This window comes from Lepisosteus platostomus, chromosome 6 (genome assembly GCF_059453375.1).
Source record: "Lepisosteus platostomus isolate fLepPlt1 chromosome 6, fLepPlt1.hap1, whole genome shotgun sequence".
Classification (NCBI taxonomy): domain Eukaryota; kingdom Metazoa; phylum Chordata; class Actinopteri; order Semionotiformes; family Lepisosteidae; genus Lepisosteus; species Lepisosteus platostomus.
In genome coordinates, this window is record NC_142616.1 from 59,875,202 (window position 1) to 59,895,035 (window position 19,834).

Sequence of the window (19,834 nt, forward strand, 5' to 3'; positions counted from 1 at the left end):
ATTCAAAATGTCACACAATTGTTAATAAAAAATATTTGCGCAGTATTTTTAAAGTTTATTGAAAACGGATTTATCCACTAAATTTCTTGTAATTCTGTAATTTCCTGTGAGACAGTAATCAAAACAATAATTTACTGATATATTAGTATTTGTAGTATTTGTATTGTATATCATTAATTTAATACATGTAATGTCAAACACTGGTAGCTGTTTCATTCAAAGCTCTAAAAAAAGTGCATTTAAAAGCTTTTTACAGTTTTCTCCAAGTATAACAGTAAAAGACTTCACTCTGCAACCTTTTAAATAGTGTAAAATAACTGATCTACTGAAACACTGCTGTACTGGAGTTGTGTATTTTTTGTTAATGTTTGTCTGTTTCTATTGTATTGTTCATAAAACAAATTTCCCTGGAGATAAAAAACTTTGAATTGAGATTAGTGAAAAATGGGCAACACTTTTTTTTTTACAAAGTCAGAATCTATCTAGAATTTCATGAACAGATTATAGTAAAAATGTGTTTCCAGTGTACAGAAAAATGCAGAATGATCTGTAGCAAATATACATGGCTGTATAGTCTACTCTACACAATGGTAAATTAGTAACACAGACAGAAACTGAGTTTAGTTAATAGGTTTGTTTTATGAAAATAATGTATTCATATTCTATGTATATACTTTTTGCATTTTCTCTGCAGTGCAGAATACACCAGTTTACACACTTTTTTTATGATGATTTTTTAAATGACTACAAATCCAGGTGCTATTTGCTGACATTCTACAGCACTTCCATATGTATCCAAAAAATATATCTCCAAATATGGCAAAACCTGATTTGACTTATTTACAAGGCAAAAAAATGGTTTCAGTTTTCTTACCATTTATCTTTATGCCTCAGCAATATTTCATTTAAACCTTTATAATGTGTATGGGAATAAATATTAGCAGTTAATTCAGTGCAACTTCACCTTCTGTGAAATGCCATAACCTTGTAAGCAGTTTTTATGTACCTTATATACAGTATGCTTAAATTAGGATTGTCAAGATGACAGCAACTCATAACCATTCTCTACATTTTCACTTTTTATGTGTGCAGAAAAATTTAAATGTATGCATATGTATGGAAAAAATATGGGAAGTTTTTTTTATTCATGCAATGTGCACTTTGTAAAACTAATTCAGCATGTTACACCCATCCTCTGGGAACTGCACTGGCGCGTAGGAAAGAACAGAGGGACCTTCATGGTTCTTCTGCACACGTATAGTGTAATTCACTGTATGATCCATCTCTCGAGTATTTTAAAGATTCTGTGCACAAACATTGTCCAACTCTTAACTGGACTGTTTCCGAAGATCTGCTGATTCGGGGCTTCTTACTCAGCCGAAGGCCAAGTCCCAAATAATGTATGATGTGGTATACACCAGAAAGCTCTATCTATGGAACTCACTGCACAAATCCATTATAAATGCTATAACTGCTGACAACTTCTAACCTTAAAGACCTATTTTTAATGTATCATTTAATTATACCGTGGGTTTCGCAAAGTCAATTTGCTGGTCTACTTCTCTCACTTAATTCATTTGTATGTTATGCTACAACAAATTAAGCTTCCATAACAAGTGTATTATTTTGTTCACTTCTCTCATTTCTTGTGTTTTTATACTGTAGGTCATCCAAGCCCAATTTCACAAGCCACACACACTATACTCTCATTCAGTAAAAGCAGTATACAGTATGTATATTTCCAAGCATATGTACAGCTGCTATCACATTACAGTAGAATTCAAGTTTCTTTGCAGCTTATATAAAGCAGAACAATCTGAAAACCTGTTGAAACTGGCGGGGAAAACAAAAAAAGAATACAGAACATCATAAAATAGAGACGATTTCAAAATGAGCTACACACATTGAAATGTGAGAAATTTCAAAGATTTTATGGACACCACTAAACAAGGGTTCTTTGTCCTTTTTCTTTTTTAATAAAAATCTTGCACATATTCCATATACAAGCAAGGAGTCAAAACAAAGATGAAGAACCAGTTTTTGCTTCAATTCCAAATAGAAGATACCTTTGTCATAATAAATTATAAAAAAGCCTATCCCTTTCACTCAAAACTATGGGAATGTACAGTCTGTCAGGTGGTCCATGTACCCCAAAATCTCTCATCCTCATCTGGAGGCAGGGGCATCAGAGATCTGTCCGTGCTTTGGCAGCATGCGGGGCATACTTGGGCATCAGCTCATTGATTTTGCGGATGAAGTCCGATTTCTCGGCACACCCTTTACACGTCTCGCCCCACTCCTCCAGAATCTTCTTCAGGTCCTTCACCTTCAGCTTCTTCAGGTCGACTGTGCTCAAGTCCACCTGTTTATCTAGATAAACCCAGAAAGCAAGGGTCAAAGATATTATCGGTAGACCCCCAAAGAAAATCTCTCAGAAGAATGCAACATTTGTGCTTTTCCAAACAAGGCTTTTTTTATCCAGTGGTTTTAACTTTTAATGCCATTGTGAATGCAGGAATACTTTATCTGATCTATTTTCCACTTAGGAGGTTGGCTTATAGGGCTTATCTATGACAAATATATTCCTGTACTAAAACCTCACAAAATGTTTAGTAAGGATACAACTTATAACTCCGTTTTATTCAGTTGCATTCCAATGATTCACAAACTATTCAATTCATGTGCATCTTAGAGGCTTAAGGTAAAAGGTAGGATTACATATAGGAAAACTACAGTGTCATCTACACAAATGCTGCAAAGTAATCTGACTGCTATAAAAGTCAGGCAATTTGCATTAACTGTTTAGATTTAAATTATTCATAGTTTTGAGTGTATGATCAAAGAAACAAAAGAACATGGCAAGAGATTCACGGATATGCTCCAATTCCAAACAATTCAAACCATAAGGAGCACAGCTTTACTATTATGTTATTGCTAGAAATCAAAGGAAAACAAAAGCCCACAGTTTATTACAACACCAATTCCATGTGCTACCATCCTAGATTCATGTTCTTACCATATCTGAGTTCACAGATCTGGCTGTCTTTTTTCTTCAGCTTCTCACAGATTTTTTCCACAGGGACATGATAGCTCAGAGGCTTGGAAACCTCATTGATGATTTTTGTGGCTGCATCACTTGTGGCTCCAATGTAGTAACACTAGAAAAACCCCCAAACAGGCAAGGTGTCAGCATTCAAATGGGTTCCAATACCTTTGTACGTAGAGAGGTTTGCACCAACGTTCAAGTCCTTTGTGCAAGCTTTTGTAATGTTTGATACAGTATGTGAGGGAAGTTCTCAATCTCGTGAAAACATTTTGGTTGTATAAAGGAGGCTTCTCAAACATAATGAAAAAACAACAGTAATGACAAAACACAAAATGTACTATTTTTCTTTGTCTGCTTATCCATCTGGATGGGGCAGCCTTAGAAATCAACACCCATTTCCACCATCCAAACATTTTTCAACAATACATCGCTGTCTTGCACTCAGTAATTTCTTCAACAGTACCATATTTGGTCTCAGAAATGTTTAAGAATTGCCTTAGCATAACCTTTAACCTACCAGCCGGTTCTCTTTTCCCTTGGCCTCATTACATGTTTTCATCAATGCCTTCTCAATAGCTGCACTTGTGAATTCTGCATCGGTATCTTTCAGAGACTGGTAAAACCTCCCCAGGAAGTTGACGCACACTGTAGATTAAAAAGCAGTTTAGCATTAACCTCCATCGCTGGCAGGAATCACTTCTCTTCTATCAAGCTTAGATTCTGTATTCACGTGTTAAACAGGCATCACAATCATGAGGCACATTCTACCTCCAGCATCCCACATGGTTTATTTTAACAGATTAACTGTACTAAACATGATCAAATTCCAGTTACACCTTAAAAAGCTAACAGACTCATATCCAGATATCACAAGTGTCTGTTTAAAACACTGCACCTGTATTGTTTTAGAGTACTGAAGTATAAATACTGTAAAAAGTTTTAATGGCCTTCAGTTTTTGCAATCACTTTTTTAGGGTTTTAAAAGTTTAAAACAGTCCAGGAACAGGCCTATATATTTTTTGCTAATTTTTAATGAAACTCACTGCTGTCTAGAAACAAAGTTTGCTTACTTACATGGAGGGAAATATGGAAAGCATGAAAATGAGGTACTCGTTATTTAAAATGTCACACAAATCATTTGACGTGTATCCATGCATCCAAAGGCCCATACCAGTAAAAAGCCCAAAGCACCAAATGAGTTGTGTAAGAAATTCTAATGCACCTCTAACTGAAAATCTACCTTTAAAATGTTCAGGGATTAGGCCCTCAGAGACGGGAATTGCTCAACCTCACCTATACTCATGTCTGATGTACTGTATATCTTTAAGTTTGATGACGGCATACATCATATCTTAAAACGGACAACAGTACATCACTGAAAGGGGGCTTACAGTGGAAGAGGTTAACATTCTGTATTAGACATTGGTTTCTAGCGCCAATTTTTAGTGCTAAGACTGTCTAAACCCTCCCCATTTAGCTCAAACTTGCCTATTCAAAATATCCCCAAGGACTTCAAAATGGTCACTTGCAAAGTTCTACAAGATCATGAACAAAATTAATGGGGCGTAAATGGCAGGACTCGTATTGATAAACAATAGGAAGTATAATCTTTAAAGTTTGTCAATAGTTTGAAAAATGCTTTGGCATCCTGCTAAATTCTTCACTGGCACTGTAATGTGTTAGTAAGATAATCCTATACAATACAGTCCCCTGACATTACAAGAGTAGGCTAATTTTGGATTGAATAGAAGTTATCCTGGTGATCCTGATTTAAGTGAAAACATTTTTTTCTATTCGTGATTTTTATTAATACACGTGGCTTCAGAATGTACGGAATATAACGCAATTTCAAGTATATCAATGTGTAGTTAATGCAAACAAACTATGTCAGCTTGAATTAAAAACTGTGCAACATAGCGTACAAACTGTCCCCGAGAGGAAACAACTAATGGAAACAAAAGTATAGCTCCAGTCCATACTGTATACACATTTGAAGGGAAAGTCGTGACAGTGCTACTGTGGTTACATAATGACCTTTTGCTGCTTTGATTGTATTCGGGTAGGTGTGTGGCATTCTGAAATGTACTGCAGTTGATACTTTAGTTTTACAATGCGTTTCAGGTCTGTTAACCTAGGCTCCCGACCCATTGGACATACGTACCTAGTCTTTACAAAACACTGAAGCTGAACCGATAGTTGCCAGAAACGGCATAAGAGACATTTACAATTCCATACAACGTTCAAAAACAGGACCTGAAGTAAACATGGACAAGAGCATCACTATCACATAACTACGTTAGGCCCAACTGAGTTTCAGTCATTTAACGACTCGGATCATTAAAAACACACACTCACCTTCGCATTCCCCTTCCTTTAAAGCCTCACTACTGCTCGGCACTAGTGCAAGCGCAAAAGCTACCGAAAGACCACTTAAGCATAGCATCTTAACCGTTAGTTGTGTGCCACAAAACTTTAAATGTCGCCTTTCCTCTCGATTAACTCCCAAATTCACAGCCGGTTTTCATCTGACACGCACAGCTCTCATTCAACAAAGCTTCCTCGTCAAAACCCCGCCCAAGGAGTAGCACCATTGGCTACGTTTGGATACATTCTCTACCCTTCTTTCCACTTTGTGCTTTTCGATTGGTTTAGCAGTACGGCTGCTCCACGAACTACATCTTGATTGGATGGTCTGGATGGATTCCGGGGGGCCAGAGTCCAGTTGGCGACCTCCTATTGGACAAAAAACGATTCTCTTTTCGAACGTAATGACGCAATCAAGCGTATATATCCGAGGCGTTGGTTACAACGGGTTGCTATTCACATAATGAAGATCCCGTTATAGATTTTAAAAATTATTCTTTTACATATAGTTTCACTGAACGAGTTTAAAGTAGGATGTTTTGGAAAAATCCAGGCAATATTAATATTCCTCCTAGGCTCTTTGTTTAGGTGGAGTTCTTGTGGTCATATTTCCGTTAGCTTTATGGTGATATGGTGACGGTGTTGGACTGCTAGTGCCTTGGTACAGTATATAGCAGTGCACTGTCCTCTCCTGTTAAAAGCAAGAAAAGCAAGAAATGTCTGTGCGGTATATCTTTTTGATTTCTCCCACAGCAGCTCTTGAAATCTTGACTATAAATAATACAAGTAACATATACGTGCTCTCTGCTAATTTTGATTTTGGGGATGCACCATAACGCATGTTGCCATTTTTCTTAATTATTACAACGTTGTTATGTCAAAATTACTCATGTGTCCTTTATGGTGCTTTACCTATTGTGTAGAACAAAATACACAGGTAAAGGTACCGTTATGTTTTCAGAAAACCAGCTTAACCTGTTGAAAATACCAAAAGAATGGTGTAAAAACTTCAATGGTGTCTGCTTTTTAGCAGTGGGTTCCACTACTTTTCAATAGCTGGTGATTTATACTAAAGACTCCCAAGTTCAGTCCTGTAGGTTTTCAATTTTAGCATTTAATAATGTTAGATTGAACTAATTCTTTTACGTGGAGTAGTTGAAAGGCTTGTTGTCAGCTTTCCAGGTGCTATCTTTTTCAGATAAAAACACATAAAACCTTCAGAAAAGTAACTGGGATCACCGCCCTTCTTCACCATCTCTGATAAATATCTTAATTTGTGACATTTCATGTACACCATGGAAATAAGGAAAATGCTGTTTTCCAGACCCATCTTAATACTGCAAGCCTCCGTTATTTCTACAACCAGATGGGAGAGTGCACTTTTATTTATATATTTCAGAATGATTTTTAAAATACCTTGTGTAGAACATTCTAGAACCATTTCATACTACCTTTCCCTACCGAGCTTTTCTTTTTTTAGCATACACATATTCATTCATCTATCCATCGATTTTGTAACCATTGATCCAATTCTGGTTTGTGGGGGAGTCTAACAGGGCAGAGAGGACAGGGCAGATAGACACAGACAAGGACACGCCAATACTCACAGCAGGGCCAACATTCCTAGAAGCCTATTGACCTACCAGTCTGTCTTTGGACTATGGGAGGAAATCCATGTGAACATGGAAAAAACTTACACATAAGTCTATACAGATAGTACCCCAGTTCTGGAACTGATTCGGCCCACTCGCTCTGGTTAATGATGAGGCACATTTATGAGAGTCCCTAACTTCAGTATTTATTTCTGTGTGTCTGTGTGAGCCGTGTGATAAGCTGGTGTCTGAACCAAGGTGTATTCTGCCATGTGCCCATTGCTTATTGGGATAGGCTCCAGCTCCTCGGTGACCCTGTACTGGATAAAGTGGTTAGAAAATCGATGGAAGGATCTATTAACCGTTAACATTAACATTAATGGATCTATTAATGGATCTACTAGCCATTAACATGCCTTGTGTGCATTAACTGAAAAACGTCTTGGACCACCAGGTTAAATAAACTGGCATCTCACTGCCAATATACTGAAATTGCCCTGTGTTTTACACGGTAAACATTACCTGCTGTATAAATGGAGGTGTCAGCTTTCAGCATGACTGTTTGCACCAGAGTCCTGCAAGATGAACAATGTCAAGCTCTGGGATATAAATACATTTGTGTTTGCTCTTTTTTTTCCATTAGTGTTATATTGTAGCTATATCATTACTATATCAAGACTTTCCTTTTTGATATGGCTAGAGCCAAGTTTGAAAATGTTCACTAGCTTGGGCGAGATTTAGAATGGACAAGAATTTTGAGATGACCATTCATTAAAAACAGCTTTTAAACTCAGAGTCATCTTCATTAAACCTTACAATAACAAAAGGATACAGAACTGAGTCGATAAAACAAATCTTTAATGTTAGACATTGTTAATGAATTCCACGTCACAGCAGTTAAGTGAGTAGGAAAAAAAAACTATGTATTTACAACTAAAATCCACACCACAGTTTATTCATGCTAGCACGATATATACAAGAAAGTACCTTTTAGAACACTTGTACAAATTTTTTTTGTTGTTTTCAAACTTGTCCTGCTGTTAAGATTTGTCTTAAACGCAAACACACAAAAAACAGTAGTGATTAGGCCTTTCAAATAGTCACAGAATTTGCGGAGTTAAAGTTTTTAGTTTTAAAAACACATTTACATCATAAAGTACAAGGCAGACAATTAATCACAATCTATACATGGTTTGCCCTTTTCAACCTTTATAAATACACAGCATTCAGAAGGAATATTTACACGGAGAGAAGCAAGACAGGTAGGGTTTTTATCAGGACTGCAATGATTCTGAAAGGGTTTTCACAATACTGGTGTTCTATATTTACAATACATTTGGAAATGTCTCATCTCATCTGGGTGAAATCTCACTAAGTCCTCATATTTTTTAGATGCATTATCTTCATCAGAATGCAACCTTCAGTCCTCTTTCAATGAAACAATCTACCCAGCTCACCCATTTCAATACTGTAACATACATTGTCAATCCTGTTTTATTCACTGTATATAATTCAGAATCTGTCTGATTTCACAGACTACTGAAGTGTATTCAGTATATAATTAACAATACAGTACCTGGATTGTTTTAAATTATTTACTAATCAAAACAATGTGGCAACTATTCACTTTTCCCCAGATGAGTACTTTCCCAAAGAAACATGGTTCATGGCCTCATTAACACTGCAAAAGCATTTTGTTCTTAGATCTTATGCATATAAAATTAATTTTAATCCTTAAACCAGGTATTAGTAATGGTTTTGAAAATGACTAACTACAGTACTAACTTGTTGATAAAAAGCGAAGATCAGCGCATTTAACTTTATGTTTGTCCCTTATTAAAACAGTAACTATTTAGATTCTACTTATAAACCTAAAATATAAGTAGAAATATATGTTAAATATAACTATTATGGCATATGAGATGAGAGATTTATATGGTTATATTATATTTATGGATATTGCACAGTGGTTGCCTGGAAAAAAAAAACTCTATAGAGAGCTATTCCAGTTTATGTGCGATTTTACCTCAGTAATCTGAATGTTCATACAGTTACTTATGTCTACGCTGATTTGCTTTGTATTGAGATAACATAGTTATCAAGTTATAGTTAAGTATGATGATTTGACCACATTTTATTTCCTACAGTACCTATTTCTCTGCCTGTTCTGTCATCCATCTCCTCCTAAAGTCAAGCTTTCAACATATTTACAGTAACTGGGTAAACATTAACCAGCTCCAGCTAGGATATTCCATAATTACACTATGTCTCTAAGACGTTGTAAATGTTTAATGTAAAATCAAAGGTTTTTCTTTCATAATATGAAGCTATCTTCCAAAAATAGTAAGGAGTCACATTAATAAATATTATTTAAGAAACTGAATTCAAAAGATTTTGAGGTTAAAATATAAAATTGCTGCTTTGGTTTCCTAACCAGCAGTTATCTAGGCTGAATCACTCCATTAAAAGTGATTTGTAAATAGATACAACTGTGTGACTTTGCATAGGTTTACTATATATGTCTTGGTAATAGTTATAGAATCTTGAACAAAAAACTATTTTTTTCACAAAACCTGTAAAACAGGTAAAGTTCTCCTGAGACATGTTCCTAAAAGGGGTTCAACTAGATACAATGCAATCAATGCAAACAAATTAATTTCCTGTTTTTGTATTATATTTTACCAATTCTGCAAGCAAATGCTGTTTCAAGTACGGGAAATATGTAAGACTAGTCATCAGCTACTTGAAATTAACATTTTAAGGGGAAATAAGAAAGATTATGTGGAAAAGATTTTCTATCCCTATACTTGTTATTGTTGATGGGTCCATATTTGTAAAAGAACATCATAGCCTGCTCACATTTGTTGACTCAACTGACATTAGCACACTTTTAAAAATTACATCACTCTTCACTTCATTCAGTACTATCTTCTTTAGAAATAATGGTGAGCACAAGGTATAAAGCTTAACTCAAGCAATGATACAAAAACAAACAGAAAAACTAACAATCAGGATTAAAATGTTTTTTGTATTCAAAATTATTTTTTTCATACAAATGAAAATATATTAAAAGCAAAATGTATACATCTAATCCTAGGGCTAATATTTTAACAATGGAAAACATACTTAAAAAAACTAAATACAGCATTTTGAGTAGCAAGCCCTATTAGTTTTCCTCTAAAGAACAGCTCAAAGTGTTTCTACCCTCTTTTACTGTAATCTATCATCATTCAACTTTTCTCTGCCCCCTGTAGAGTCCCTATTCAGTCTATCCTCTCCTTTTAGAACTGATGAAGAAAGATATTGTTAAAAGCACTAGAAATATGTGAATTGTCTACATGCTTCTGATAAATAAATATGATGTGCATCAATTCATTATGATTACTGTTATAAGGTATGTTTAAGTGATCTATTAAGACTTCAGTTTGTCTCTTAATCTTAGCCATCTTGTGACTAAATTTGTTGCCAGAGAAAATGTACTTTTATATTGAAAATCTGTATAGCTAGGTACATGTGGGAAGGAGGTGGTTGTTCCTAAGCATCCCAATATATTAAACAGCCCTTCAATAAATCTTAATTTAATATTGATGTTTGTTATTAATATCATTAAAGCCTTCAAGACTGAATAATGCATTTAAAAATACAGCTCTGAAATATAATGGACTCTGACATTTAACATATACCACTGATTTTACTGAACTGAAGTTACAGATGTACATATCATATTCAATTGCTTGCCTTTTACACACTGTTGAATCTTCGAGTGTTCAGTTGGAGAAGAAGCATACAACTAGGGATTTCCACTGTTTTGTAATGTAGGGTAAAAATGTATATAAAGAACATCTGTTCAAGCCAATTTTAACCCTTCTTATACAGACTTTATGGTATATACACCACCTTCAAAAAATATCAGTATCCTGTGCCCTCGAATCTGACCAAAATTTGCTAGCAAAAAATGGGCCACAAATATTGAAATTCTGAACTGTAGAAAAATATTGCTCTGTCATCTTCAGATGACACAGGTACACAAACCCTAGAACAAGTGAAATTTCATTAGCTTTTCAAAGCTAGAATAAAGCCCCCAAAGTAGTTTTAAGACTTATTATCCATTCAAAGTTAACTTTTCATCTTCACATAATAAATAATCACTCCTCCTTTGAAAAAAAAATGTTTCTTATATACTGTATATATCAGGAAAAATATTTACACAAACCACAGGCCTGTAAAAAACATGTGTCATACAGCGCCTGAAGATGTGGCCTTGTCATATTGTTGATGGAGAAACATTATTCCCCTGTACTGTCAATGAATATGCATAGCCACTTGCACAACACGCCACCTTAACAAACACTGAAGGAAGCATGATGAGTACTTAGTATTTAAAAGTTCATTTAAAGAGCTTAATGGCATCAAGCAGCAGTTCATAGCATTAGCAAATTTATGAATGACATAAGTCCTTCCTCCAAGATGTAAATCAGATGGTCTGTTGTTACTGAATGGCATTTGCCCAGAGTATCTCCTATCAATATTTAACAGTTAAAAAATGTGTAATGAACACAGACAGAATATCAAAATTTGTATTTCTTCATAATTCTTTCCCTTAAACCTCAGTACGTTGTGCTGGACAGGAAAACCATAGATGGGTGTGGAGGGCAGTAGTCACATTTTTGCACAAACAGAAAAAAAATGCATGCTCACAAAATCATTATACAAAAAATAGAAAAAAAAAGATATTTACGGCAGTATATATTTCTTATTCCTTAAATGAAATTCATTCACAAAGTACCTTTTGCTTTAAGCCAGTGTACCTTATCAGTGTACCTTTATACTGTAGCAGCTAAAAAGGGTTGCCTTAAGTCTTGCATAAACCATACATCCTCCTCAGTCCCTGGTATACATATATTTCTTTTCCTGTGGATGCCTAGATTTGTAATTGTATTACAAAAAATATACCATTACTTTTATGCATCACCAACAAAGAGATACCCCCTTGTCACCATAAAAAAGAACATCAACTTGCTAATATACAAGGGAATCTAACCATAAAGCCTCTTTTTATATTTTACTTAAAAGTATCCCTTAAATGTAGTGCTATTAAATTATGTAAAACACCTTTGGTGGTGGGATAATCTCTTGTTTTGCAGCATGGCAGTAAGAAGCTATAAGTCATGATAATCCAATTCTGGAAACTGCTTATTTTTGAGTGAGGGGATGACACTTCTGAAGAGATGTCCTCTAAGAATCTCAAAATGTACATTTTATAATTGTAAACACAATACAAAATAGAATTGGAAATTGTCACTCACCTATGGTGTCTTAAGACCTACATTTCATTGTCAGATATGTTAGGTAAATGGAATTCATTTAACTTGTTCCAATCTTTCAAAATAAAATAAAATTGCCTGCTTAAATGAAAAACATTTTCTAAATATTTATATTTAAGAAAAGCAAAGTTTTTAGCACTTCTGCCTGAATGTCATCAATGTCACAATCTTACCGCCATTTTGGCATGCATGGGAATACTTAACAATACTGTAATTTAAATTTATTGTAAAGAAAATAGACATCAGCGGGTGAGCTTATTCTCTTATAACATCTAAGAGTACATTATTTTACATATGCACTTCAGAGTGTATGCAACATTTCATCCACTGCATTTGTGTTCTTGAAAGATGAGGTAATTGAAATTTCTCATAGAGGAACATGTTTCAGAAATGTTTCTTTAAACGCAAGAATTAAATCATGATCTTCCTATTGTCTTTATATAATTATATTTCATGGGCTTATTCACATTCATTGTCTTGTTGCTTCAAATATACTGAATAAAAAAATAACTGTCAAGAAGATTTTTTGGTGTTCCAGAATGAAGTGCTTAAAGTGCAGATCTCCAGAACAGAACATGTGGAAACTAAATGGCAGCTAACATACTGTAGCGCTTTGGGGTTCACGTGGGTATGCGCCCTTGCCCCTGCCGCCTCAGGTCGGCCCCCCACCGAACCCGGGCCTCCGGCGTCACTCAACAGGGACCCGGCCACTTGAGCTAAAGGGAAATCTCCCCTCAGCCCGGCGGCTGCGGCCCCTGCTATTCACAGGGAAGGGCGGTGACGTCACCGCGCTGGCAAGCCGGCTCGCACAACCTGCAATGGTGGCCGTATGCGTTACAATATCAATATCTGTTTTCTTTAGCTATCAAAAAAAAGCTATCTTGGTTATGAAGACGTAACCAAGGTAGCCCTTTGTTTTGTATTCCCTCACATAACTGCCCTTGGAATCACTCTCAAAAGAAACATTCGATATTTTAACATTTCACAGTTCCTTTCATTCATGACATTATTGTATTTTTTGATCAACTGCACAGAATATAAGAGACTGATAATTGATAACTCAGTGCTTGCAGTTCCAAACCATAAATGACAAATCTTTGACCCTTCAGGATATTACACTGTTGACAGCTTTCATCTTTTCGAGATCAAATTAAAATATACAATGTTGTTGATCTTTGCCTTTTTTTTAAATAATTAAATTTTGACACTTAAAAATAACACTGAGTTACTTTCTATATCCTCATTCCAAGTTCTGAAGTAAGCACCAAATAATAGATAGCCAATCAGATCACTGAAGAACACAGATGTTGATTTCTTATCAAATTCACTAAGCCACTTAATCCGTTTAATCCAATGCACAGTTTTTTTTCTAACAAAGAAAAAATAACCAAATGAAAAACTTGAATCCAAAACTGGAGACATTCACCTGACTTTTTTTTTTTTTGACACGAAAACATATTTATCTCTTCCAAAAAAATAATTTAGTTGGCCTTTTGGGATCAATAGGCCTAGTGAATTTCTCGAAGAGCCTAACTTACAACATAATTGTGCCAGAGTGCTTGAAGGATTCTGGCGAGCTCTCCAAAACGTGAAGGTGTGAGCGCAGGACCGAGGAAATCCATCACCATCGGAAACTTCCTCTCTAACCCCCATACGTATACAAACCTACAGGCCTACTCCTCACTGATGCCGTGCTCCCAAGCCACCTTGGCCTGCTCCTCCTTGTTGGTGAGCAGAGGCTGGGAGATCTTGCGGGGCATGGGCCTGGGCCGAATGTCCTCCTCGGGGATGCACCCCTCTCTTAGGTAGGGCTTGGGGGGCAGTGCTGGAGGATCGTGGTGGTGGTGATGGCCCTCCTGGGGGTTGACACCACCGGGCGCGGAATGGCTGCGGCAAGGGGGGGGCTTGATGGACTCGAGGACGTCGGGCTCAGAGATGCTGTAGCGGACGGGCAGGTAGGGTGACTCCACATCCTCGTCGGTGGTCCAGGCCTGGCTGGGCACTGAATCCAGAGTGTCAGTACGGGCAGGTGGCTCCGAGGACTGGCCGAAGTTGCTCTCACTCAGGGAGGACACGCCGCTGCTGGCGCTACCAGACAAAGTAGAATTACTGCCATCCAGGCCGGACTGTGGGCTGGTGGGTGAGGCAGGTATGGGGTGCAAGGGAGACTATAAGACATTAAAAACACAAAAAATAGCCAATCATCTTCAATAAATCCTATTACAAATGAAAGCTCCTCTCTACCCCTGTTGATAAAATGGACAATTATATGCAAGTCAGTTTGTTTCTTTTCATGTCTCTTTTAAATATTGTTTTGAAGGCCTTATAATATTTGTTGCATTACATTTTGAACAACATATTTACTCAGATATACAAAACCAGTTTTAAAACATCATTTCTCCTGTAGGCTGCATCATCTTTTTGCAAAGTATACTGTATGAGTGTCAGTAACATTTAGAATGCATCTAATGCCAGACTTACAACTTTTATATACAGTACCAATGCTACTTAAGGTGTATGTCTAAAGCCAGGTCCGTATTTTGCCAATTTTACATTGTATGTTAAATATATTTTTAAAAGACTTGGGTTATAAAAACAGAAAATATTAATTGTATGTATGGTAATGGTGTTTAATATATCACTATTAAGCCTCTCTTATCCAATTAAAAATGACTGTCTGTAGGGCATGGCTCAACAGGGTATAATTGGAGGGCAAAGGAAAAGAAGAAAAATAAAAAAAAAAACATCGTCCCTCTCTCGGTGCTGATCCTAATATTTTAAAACTTTGGAAAAGGGAATTTTATTCATGGAGAAACAACAGTGGTTCAAATAGAAGTGTTACACAGCTAACAGGGAGGCAAATTTAAAGCAGAATGACATCAAAACACTAGCACTAGAAAGAGAGTCACTTGACTGAATGCCAGTACCTAGTGAAAAAATGCAAACCAAGATACTGCACATTGCTCATTTTTTACTTTGGCCAATACAAGGTTGAGATTCCTGCATAGGGATTTTATGTTTTTAAAAGCAGGTGGTTACACCACCTACAAAGAATGGGCAAAGAATGTGGATGGGCTGAAACAAGACATTCAGAGATCTGTGAGCAACACAAAACAGAATGTAAGGTACCACATTAACAAAACAGGAGAGAGAAGCAGCTGCTTTCTTGTAATTGTTAATTGCCAAAACCATAAACAGAAAAAAATGGAAACAACATAAAAAACCCAACACTGCTGTTTTTCTCTTTAGTGTATGAAAGCCACTACAGTGCCAGTATGTTACAGTATGTTTATTCTATATGGCTGTTTTTCTATTTTCTCATGGGCTTAATGCACAACCTCCATGTGACAACTCTGCTTTAGTGGTCTCAAAAAAATTATTCTTCCCAGAAAATTAACCATTCATAGCCATTCTTTTCTACATTTTCTTCAGTTTTTTACAGTTCCCTGGGATTTAATTGGTTATTGGTCCATTTACGTATTCTTGGAACAAATCTTATGTAAATATTCTTTCTAAAACTGCTGTTCCTCTCCTTGTTCATCAAAGGTGATTCAAGAAAACCTGTTTCTTATTCTTGAAACTGCCTGAGTGACACCCAGTTCTCCTACGGTTCATTCCAATAAACTGGATTGCCTTTAACACTGGCATCTGACTGTTGTTTTACATGAAAACATCGACAGATTTACCATCCTGAAGCTGCGTATTTGTAGTCCCGCTGACATTAAAGATTTGATCTTTATAACTTAATACTGTATCATAATGAATACAGATGTGAAAATAGTAGCTTATAGTGGCAGCAAAAGTGGTTTTGCATTGCCACTGTCATTGCTGACGTTGAGTAACGTCCCAAAACAAGAAACTCATTGTGCTCTACTGATGATAGCAGGTACATTAAAGCATGAGTAAAGCTACTGAAATGTGACGTCATCTGTCAAGCACTGGGCACATGTGAGAGCAGGTAAGTGATGATCTGACAGGACAGCGGGGGTCTGCACAAGGTTGTCACTGCATGAGAGAGGGTACCTTTCTTAAAGAGCGCGCGGGGAGAGCTGGAGGGAGATCGCTGATCTGGTGGTGGAAAGCATCAAAGTGCATCGAGAAGTGCCCTAAAGGGGGAAAACACAGCAGGACAAAACAAGGATTGGAAAAAAAACACAAACTAACAAACTCTGGAGAAGGACCTTTAATGATCTGTCGGTAATGAGTGCCATCAGCTAAGGGGGACAGCGGAAAAGGACTGTGGCAGGTGAGCACAGAATGAGAGTCCTCCCAACTGCCCAGTTGAAAGAAGAGTGGACACAACACAGGGAGCTACCACACAACAGGGAGGTCTGCACTGTGAGAAGCCTAAAGGGACTACCATTATATAAGGTCAAATCAACTATAGATCAGTATCTTGCATTGAATCAACTCTTTAGTACGTATGTTTCTTGCTATTACAAATAGAATGTCCCATCATTTTATGAAATTTTACAATATTATATATATATATATCATATCCCCATTACTCTTATGTTTTTTGGGAGGCTTCTGGCCATTTTAAAATGTTTAAAATAACAAATGAGGAGACCCGAGTGGTGAGCAAGTTGTTTTTTCAAAGTTGAAAGGCATGAGATGTCATCCAACTTGGTACAAGGTTAAGGCGAAAGCAGCTAAGATCCAGGTCCAATCAATTCAATTCAGAACTGACTCCTGCTTTACACAGACTACTGAACACACCCGCTGACGTGTTGAGATTGTAGGAAGGTGTTGGGCCGTGCAGTGTAAAAGATAAGACTGACGTACTGTGAAGAATGTAAAACCCACAGAGTTAGGCTTAAACCACTTCCAGTAAAAGCAGGTGAGGAGAGTAGCTCACGCCAGCTGTCCTGGGCTGCTTGGGCTGAGGATCTTACCAGGAGGAACGCTACGCGGGGGGACTGGTGGCACCATGTGACTCCCCACATGGGCTGACAGGAAGGGCAGGGCCTCCCGGGTCCCGCTGTCCAGACTCCAGCTGCTGGGAGCTGTGGGAACTGCTGCAAAATACAACATAATATCCTCGTAATTAACCTTTATCCAAAGCAACTTATAACCTGTTAAAACACTGTAAAATATGGACCAAGTACAAGACCAATATGTGCTTTATGTCAGACTAACTAACTGTAAGCACTGTGTTTCATATGTTTTGGGAATGTCCAGTTATCCACAACTTCAGAACTCATGTCTGTACAATGCTGGGCAAACTAATTGGTATACATTTCAAACCAGATCCTCGCTGGTGTTTGTTCAATGATGAATATTCAGTTAACCTTATTATAATTTGGACAATGCTGCTCTTTTGTGGCTTCAAAGCAGTAAAAAAATAACAATTCTACAACTCTGAATAAGCCCTGATATTTTGCCAGATAAATGCTGGATACTCACATTTCAATATATTGCAGACTTAGAATGTACAAAGCTAGAATTAATACAATCCAAACTTGGGAAAGGATTTCCACAGCTATTAGAACTATACTTGATTTTTAAAACAGTAAAGTCATACTGTTTATAGTGTATTCTAAGTTACTGTGTATTTAAACTAGCATGACAAGAGCTCTGGGTAAACCTGTATGACTGTGTTGGTATTGAAATGCGAATTATGATGTGGAAGTTTGTACATGTTTGTTTTGTTTTTTGTTTTTGTAGTCTATTTGGAAAAATTAAATAAAAATGTTGATCACAAAAATACTATAAAATGTGATACGCACACCTAAATACCATAAAGTCACATAAGTGAAATTAGTGAAGTCAAGTAGTTAATATTATATATTAAGTAGTTAAGCACAGAACTGTTGGCAGAACACAATCTAAACAGAGTGCTAACCATATAGTTAAGGAATTCTACTATTTTAAACAGTAACAACAAATAAATAAAGGCCACCTGAGACAGAAATACACAAGAGCAGAAAACTTAGTGCAGGGATTGTACTTAAAAAGAAAAAAAAAAGATTTTTCCTGTGTTAAAGGAATTCCTGGAAAAAGCTGAATGTAGAGGATTAACAATAATGCCAGAAAGCTCTTTATGTAGAAGCATTTAAATGATCATACACTGTACAAATTACCCTGTTAATGGACAAGAAAAAAGGCAAAGAAAATAATAAAAAAGTACCCTTTTCTGCTACTGAAAGGTTGGGGTCACTGCAGGGTTTGCAAGGGCCAATCACCTGCTGAAGAAGGGCACGCTGGAAATTTGTAGGCTGGAAAATATTGAAAATATGATTAGATACAAAGTGAGAATTCTAGTCTAGATGAACTGATCAAATATGCACAAATGAGCAAGGAGTTTACAAAAACAAGAACACAGGCCTATCAGTGCATCTTTATATATTACCAAATTGAAGAAGAGCCACAGATTCATCTAGAAAGTTTCAGTTTATAGTTATTCAAATTCTGGAAGGCTCCATTGCCTTAAATATGCCGAAAAGTCTTACCATACAAAAAAAAGCAAAACCCAAGGGATTGTCCAGATGAGATTTAATTTTTGTAGAAGTGTGTTTGCTCACCAAAACTGCTAGCCTGACTGGAACAATATCTTTCATCCAGTCAATGCCAGAACAAATTACAGATTTTAATGGACATCGTGGGGGCATTTTGCACATTTGGTTAGTAGGAAATGGAATGACAAGCAAAATGGAGGAAGCAAGGTATAACAAAAACATCCACACAGGGCCTCACATGTAACATGCTGTCAGCTGTTTTATCTTGATGGATTTCATTATCCTTTTTGGGGACTGATGGCTCTTTTCTGGAAAAACATACGCACACACAGAGAATGGCAAATCTACGGCTGCTCAAAATCATTGTCTCACTGTGTAATAAAAGGTGCCTGGTTTTCCCTTCGGATGCTCCCACTGTACCTGTCCGTTCTCAGTCATGGTGGGGTACATGGCACTGCTGGGCCGCTCGCGGTGGGGGGGCAGCAGCATCAGCATCTCCCGGTTATGTCTGTATTTGTCTGGAAGTGAGGGGGAGCCTGGGGTAAAGAACAGCAATTAAGGCTCAACCTCAGTGAATTATGTGTCTAGCTAAAATAGGAGTGGGCTTCCAAAACCACCTCACTGAGAGAGCCATCGACATCTGGAACAAAAGATCCAGACACACTGCTGAAGCTGACTCCCTAGAATCCCTCCAGAATGGGCTTGAAGATGGCTTGGATGGATAAGGCGCCTTCAACTAAGCAACATGAGCCAAGGAGTCAACTCTTCTGTGCCTCAGACGTGTTTTAGAAACAGGCGTTGGAGATTTGGGTGAAGTCTATTACACAGTTGAAGAATTAAGTATGGAAGTTAACGTATTAAGAGACATTTAAACTATATGTATTTTTCTCTCCTAACACTCGTTCGTTTTATCAGGAAACAGTTAAAATGTTTGGGTGAATTAACTAATTTAAGACAGGGGGAACCAGTACTGTATGTACAGTATGTCTGCTTCTATGTAGATGTAGATATTTTTGCCAGAACATGACTTCTCATGTGTGAGGAATTTAT

At 36.9% G+C, this 19,834-nt stretch overlaps 2 protein-coding genes across 27 annotated transcripts in view; both read right to left on the bottom strand.

The window, feature by feature from the left end:
• Window positions 1–1,953: 1,953 nt before the first annotated feature.
• Window positions 1,954–5,603, bottom strand: manf (mesencephalic astrocyte-derived neurotrophic factor). The gene is made up of 4 exons (XM_088636649.1): window positions 5,402–5,603; window positions 3,564–3,691; window positions 3,017–3,158; window positions 1,954–2,370 (listed from the first exon to the last, which is right to left on the bottom strand). The coding sequence occupies exons 1-4, from the start codon at window positions 5,487–5,489 to the stop codon at window positions 2,186–2,188; spliced, it is 543 nt and encodes a 180-aa protein (XP_088492775.1). The 5' UTR covers window positions 5,490–5,603; the 3' UTR covers window positions 1,954–2,185.
• A 2,236-nt stretch (window positions 5,604–7,839) lies between these two features.
• The window catches only part of dock3 (dedicator of cytokinesis 3), a 255,429-nt gene continuing 243,434 nt past the window's right edge, over window positions 7,840–19,834 (bottom strand). For 13 of the 26 annotated variants that reach the window (XM_088636650.1, XM_088636657.1, XM_088636651.1 and 10 more), the window contains 5 exons: window positions 19,157–19,320; window positions 18,457–18,544; window positions 17,222–17,344; window positions 16,350–16,432; window positions 7,840–14,494 (listed from right to left, as the gene is read on the bottom strand). In XM_088636650.1, coding sequence (XP_088492776.1) covers window positions 14,000–14,494; window positions 16,350–16,432; window positions 17,222–17,344; window positions 18,457–18,544; window positions 19,157–19,320 — 953 coding nt within the window. In that variant the 3' untranslated portion in view covers window positions 7,840–13,999. Of the gene's footprint in view, window positions 14,495–16,349; window positions 16,433–17,221; window positions 17,345–18,456; window positions 18,545–18,572; window positions 19,093–19,156; window positions 19,321–19,834 lie in introns of those variants that run through there. The other 13 variants (XM_088636664.1, XM_088636658.1, XM_088636678.1 and 10 more) reach the window with 8 other exon arrangements.

Coding starts and splice junctions, on each gene's coding strand:
- manf (XM_088636649.1), bottom strand. CDS start 5,489: ATGCTATGCTTAAGTGGTCTTTCGGTAGCTTTTGCGCTTGCACTAGTG. Junction 3,692..5,401: donor AAAGGAAGGGGAATGCGAAG/GTGAGTGTGTGT, acceptor TTTAATCTACAG/TGTGCGTCAACTTCCTGGGG. Junction 3,159..3,563: donor AGGGAAAAGAGAACCGGCTG/GTAGGTTAAAGG, acceptor GGGTTTTTCTAG/TGTTACTACATTGGAGCCAC.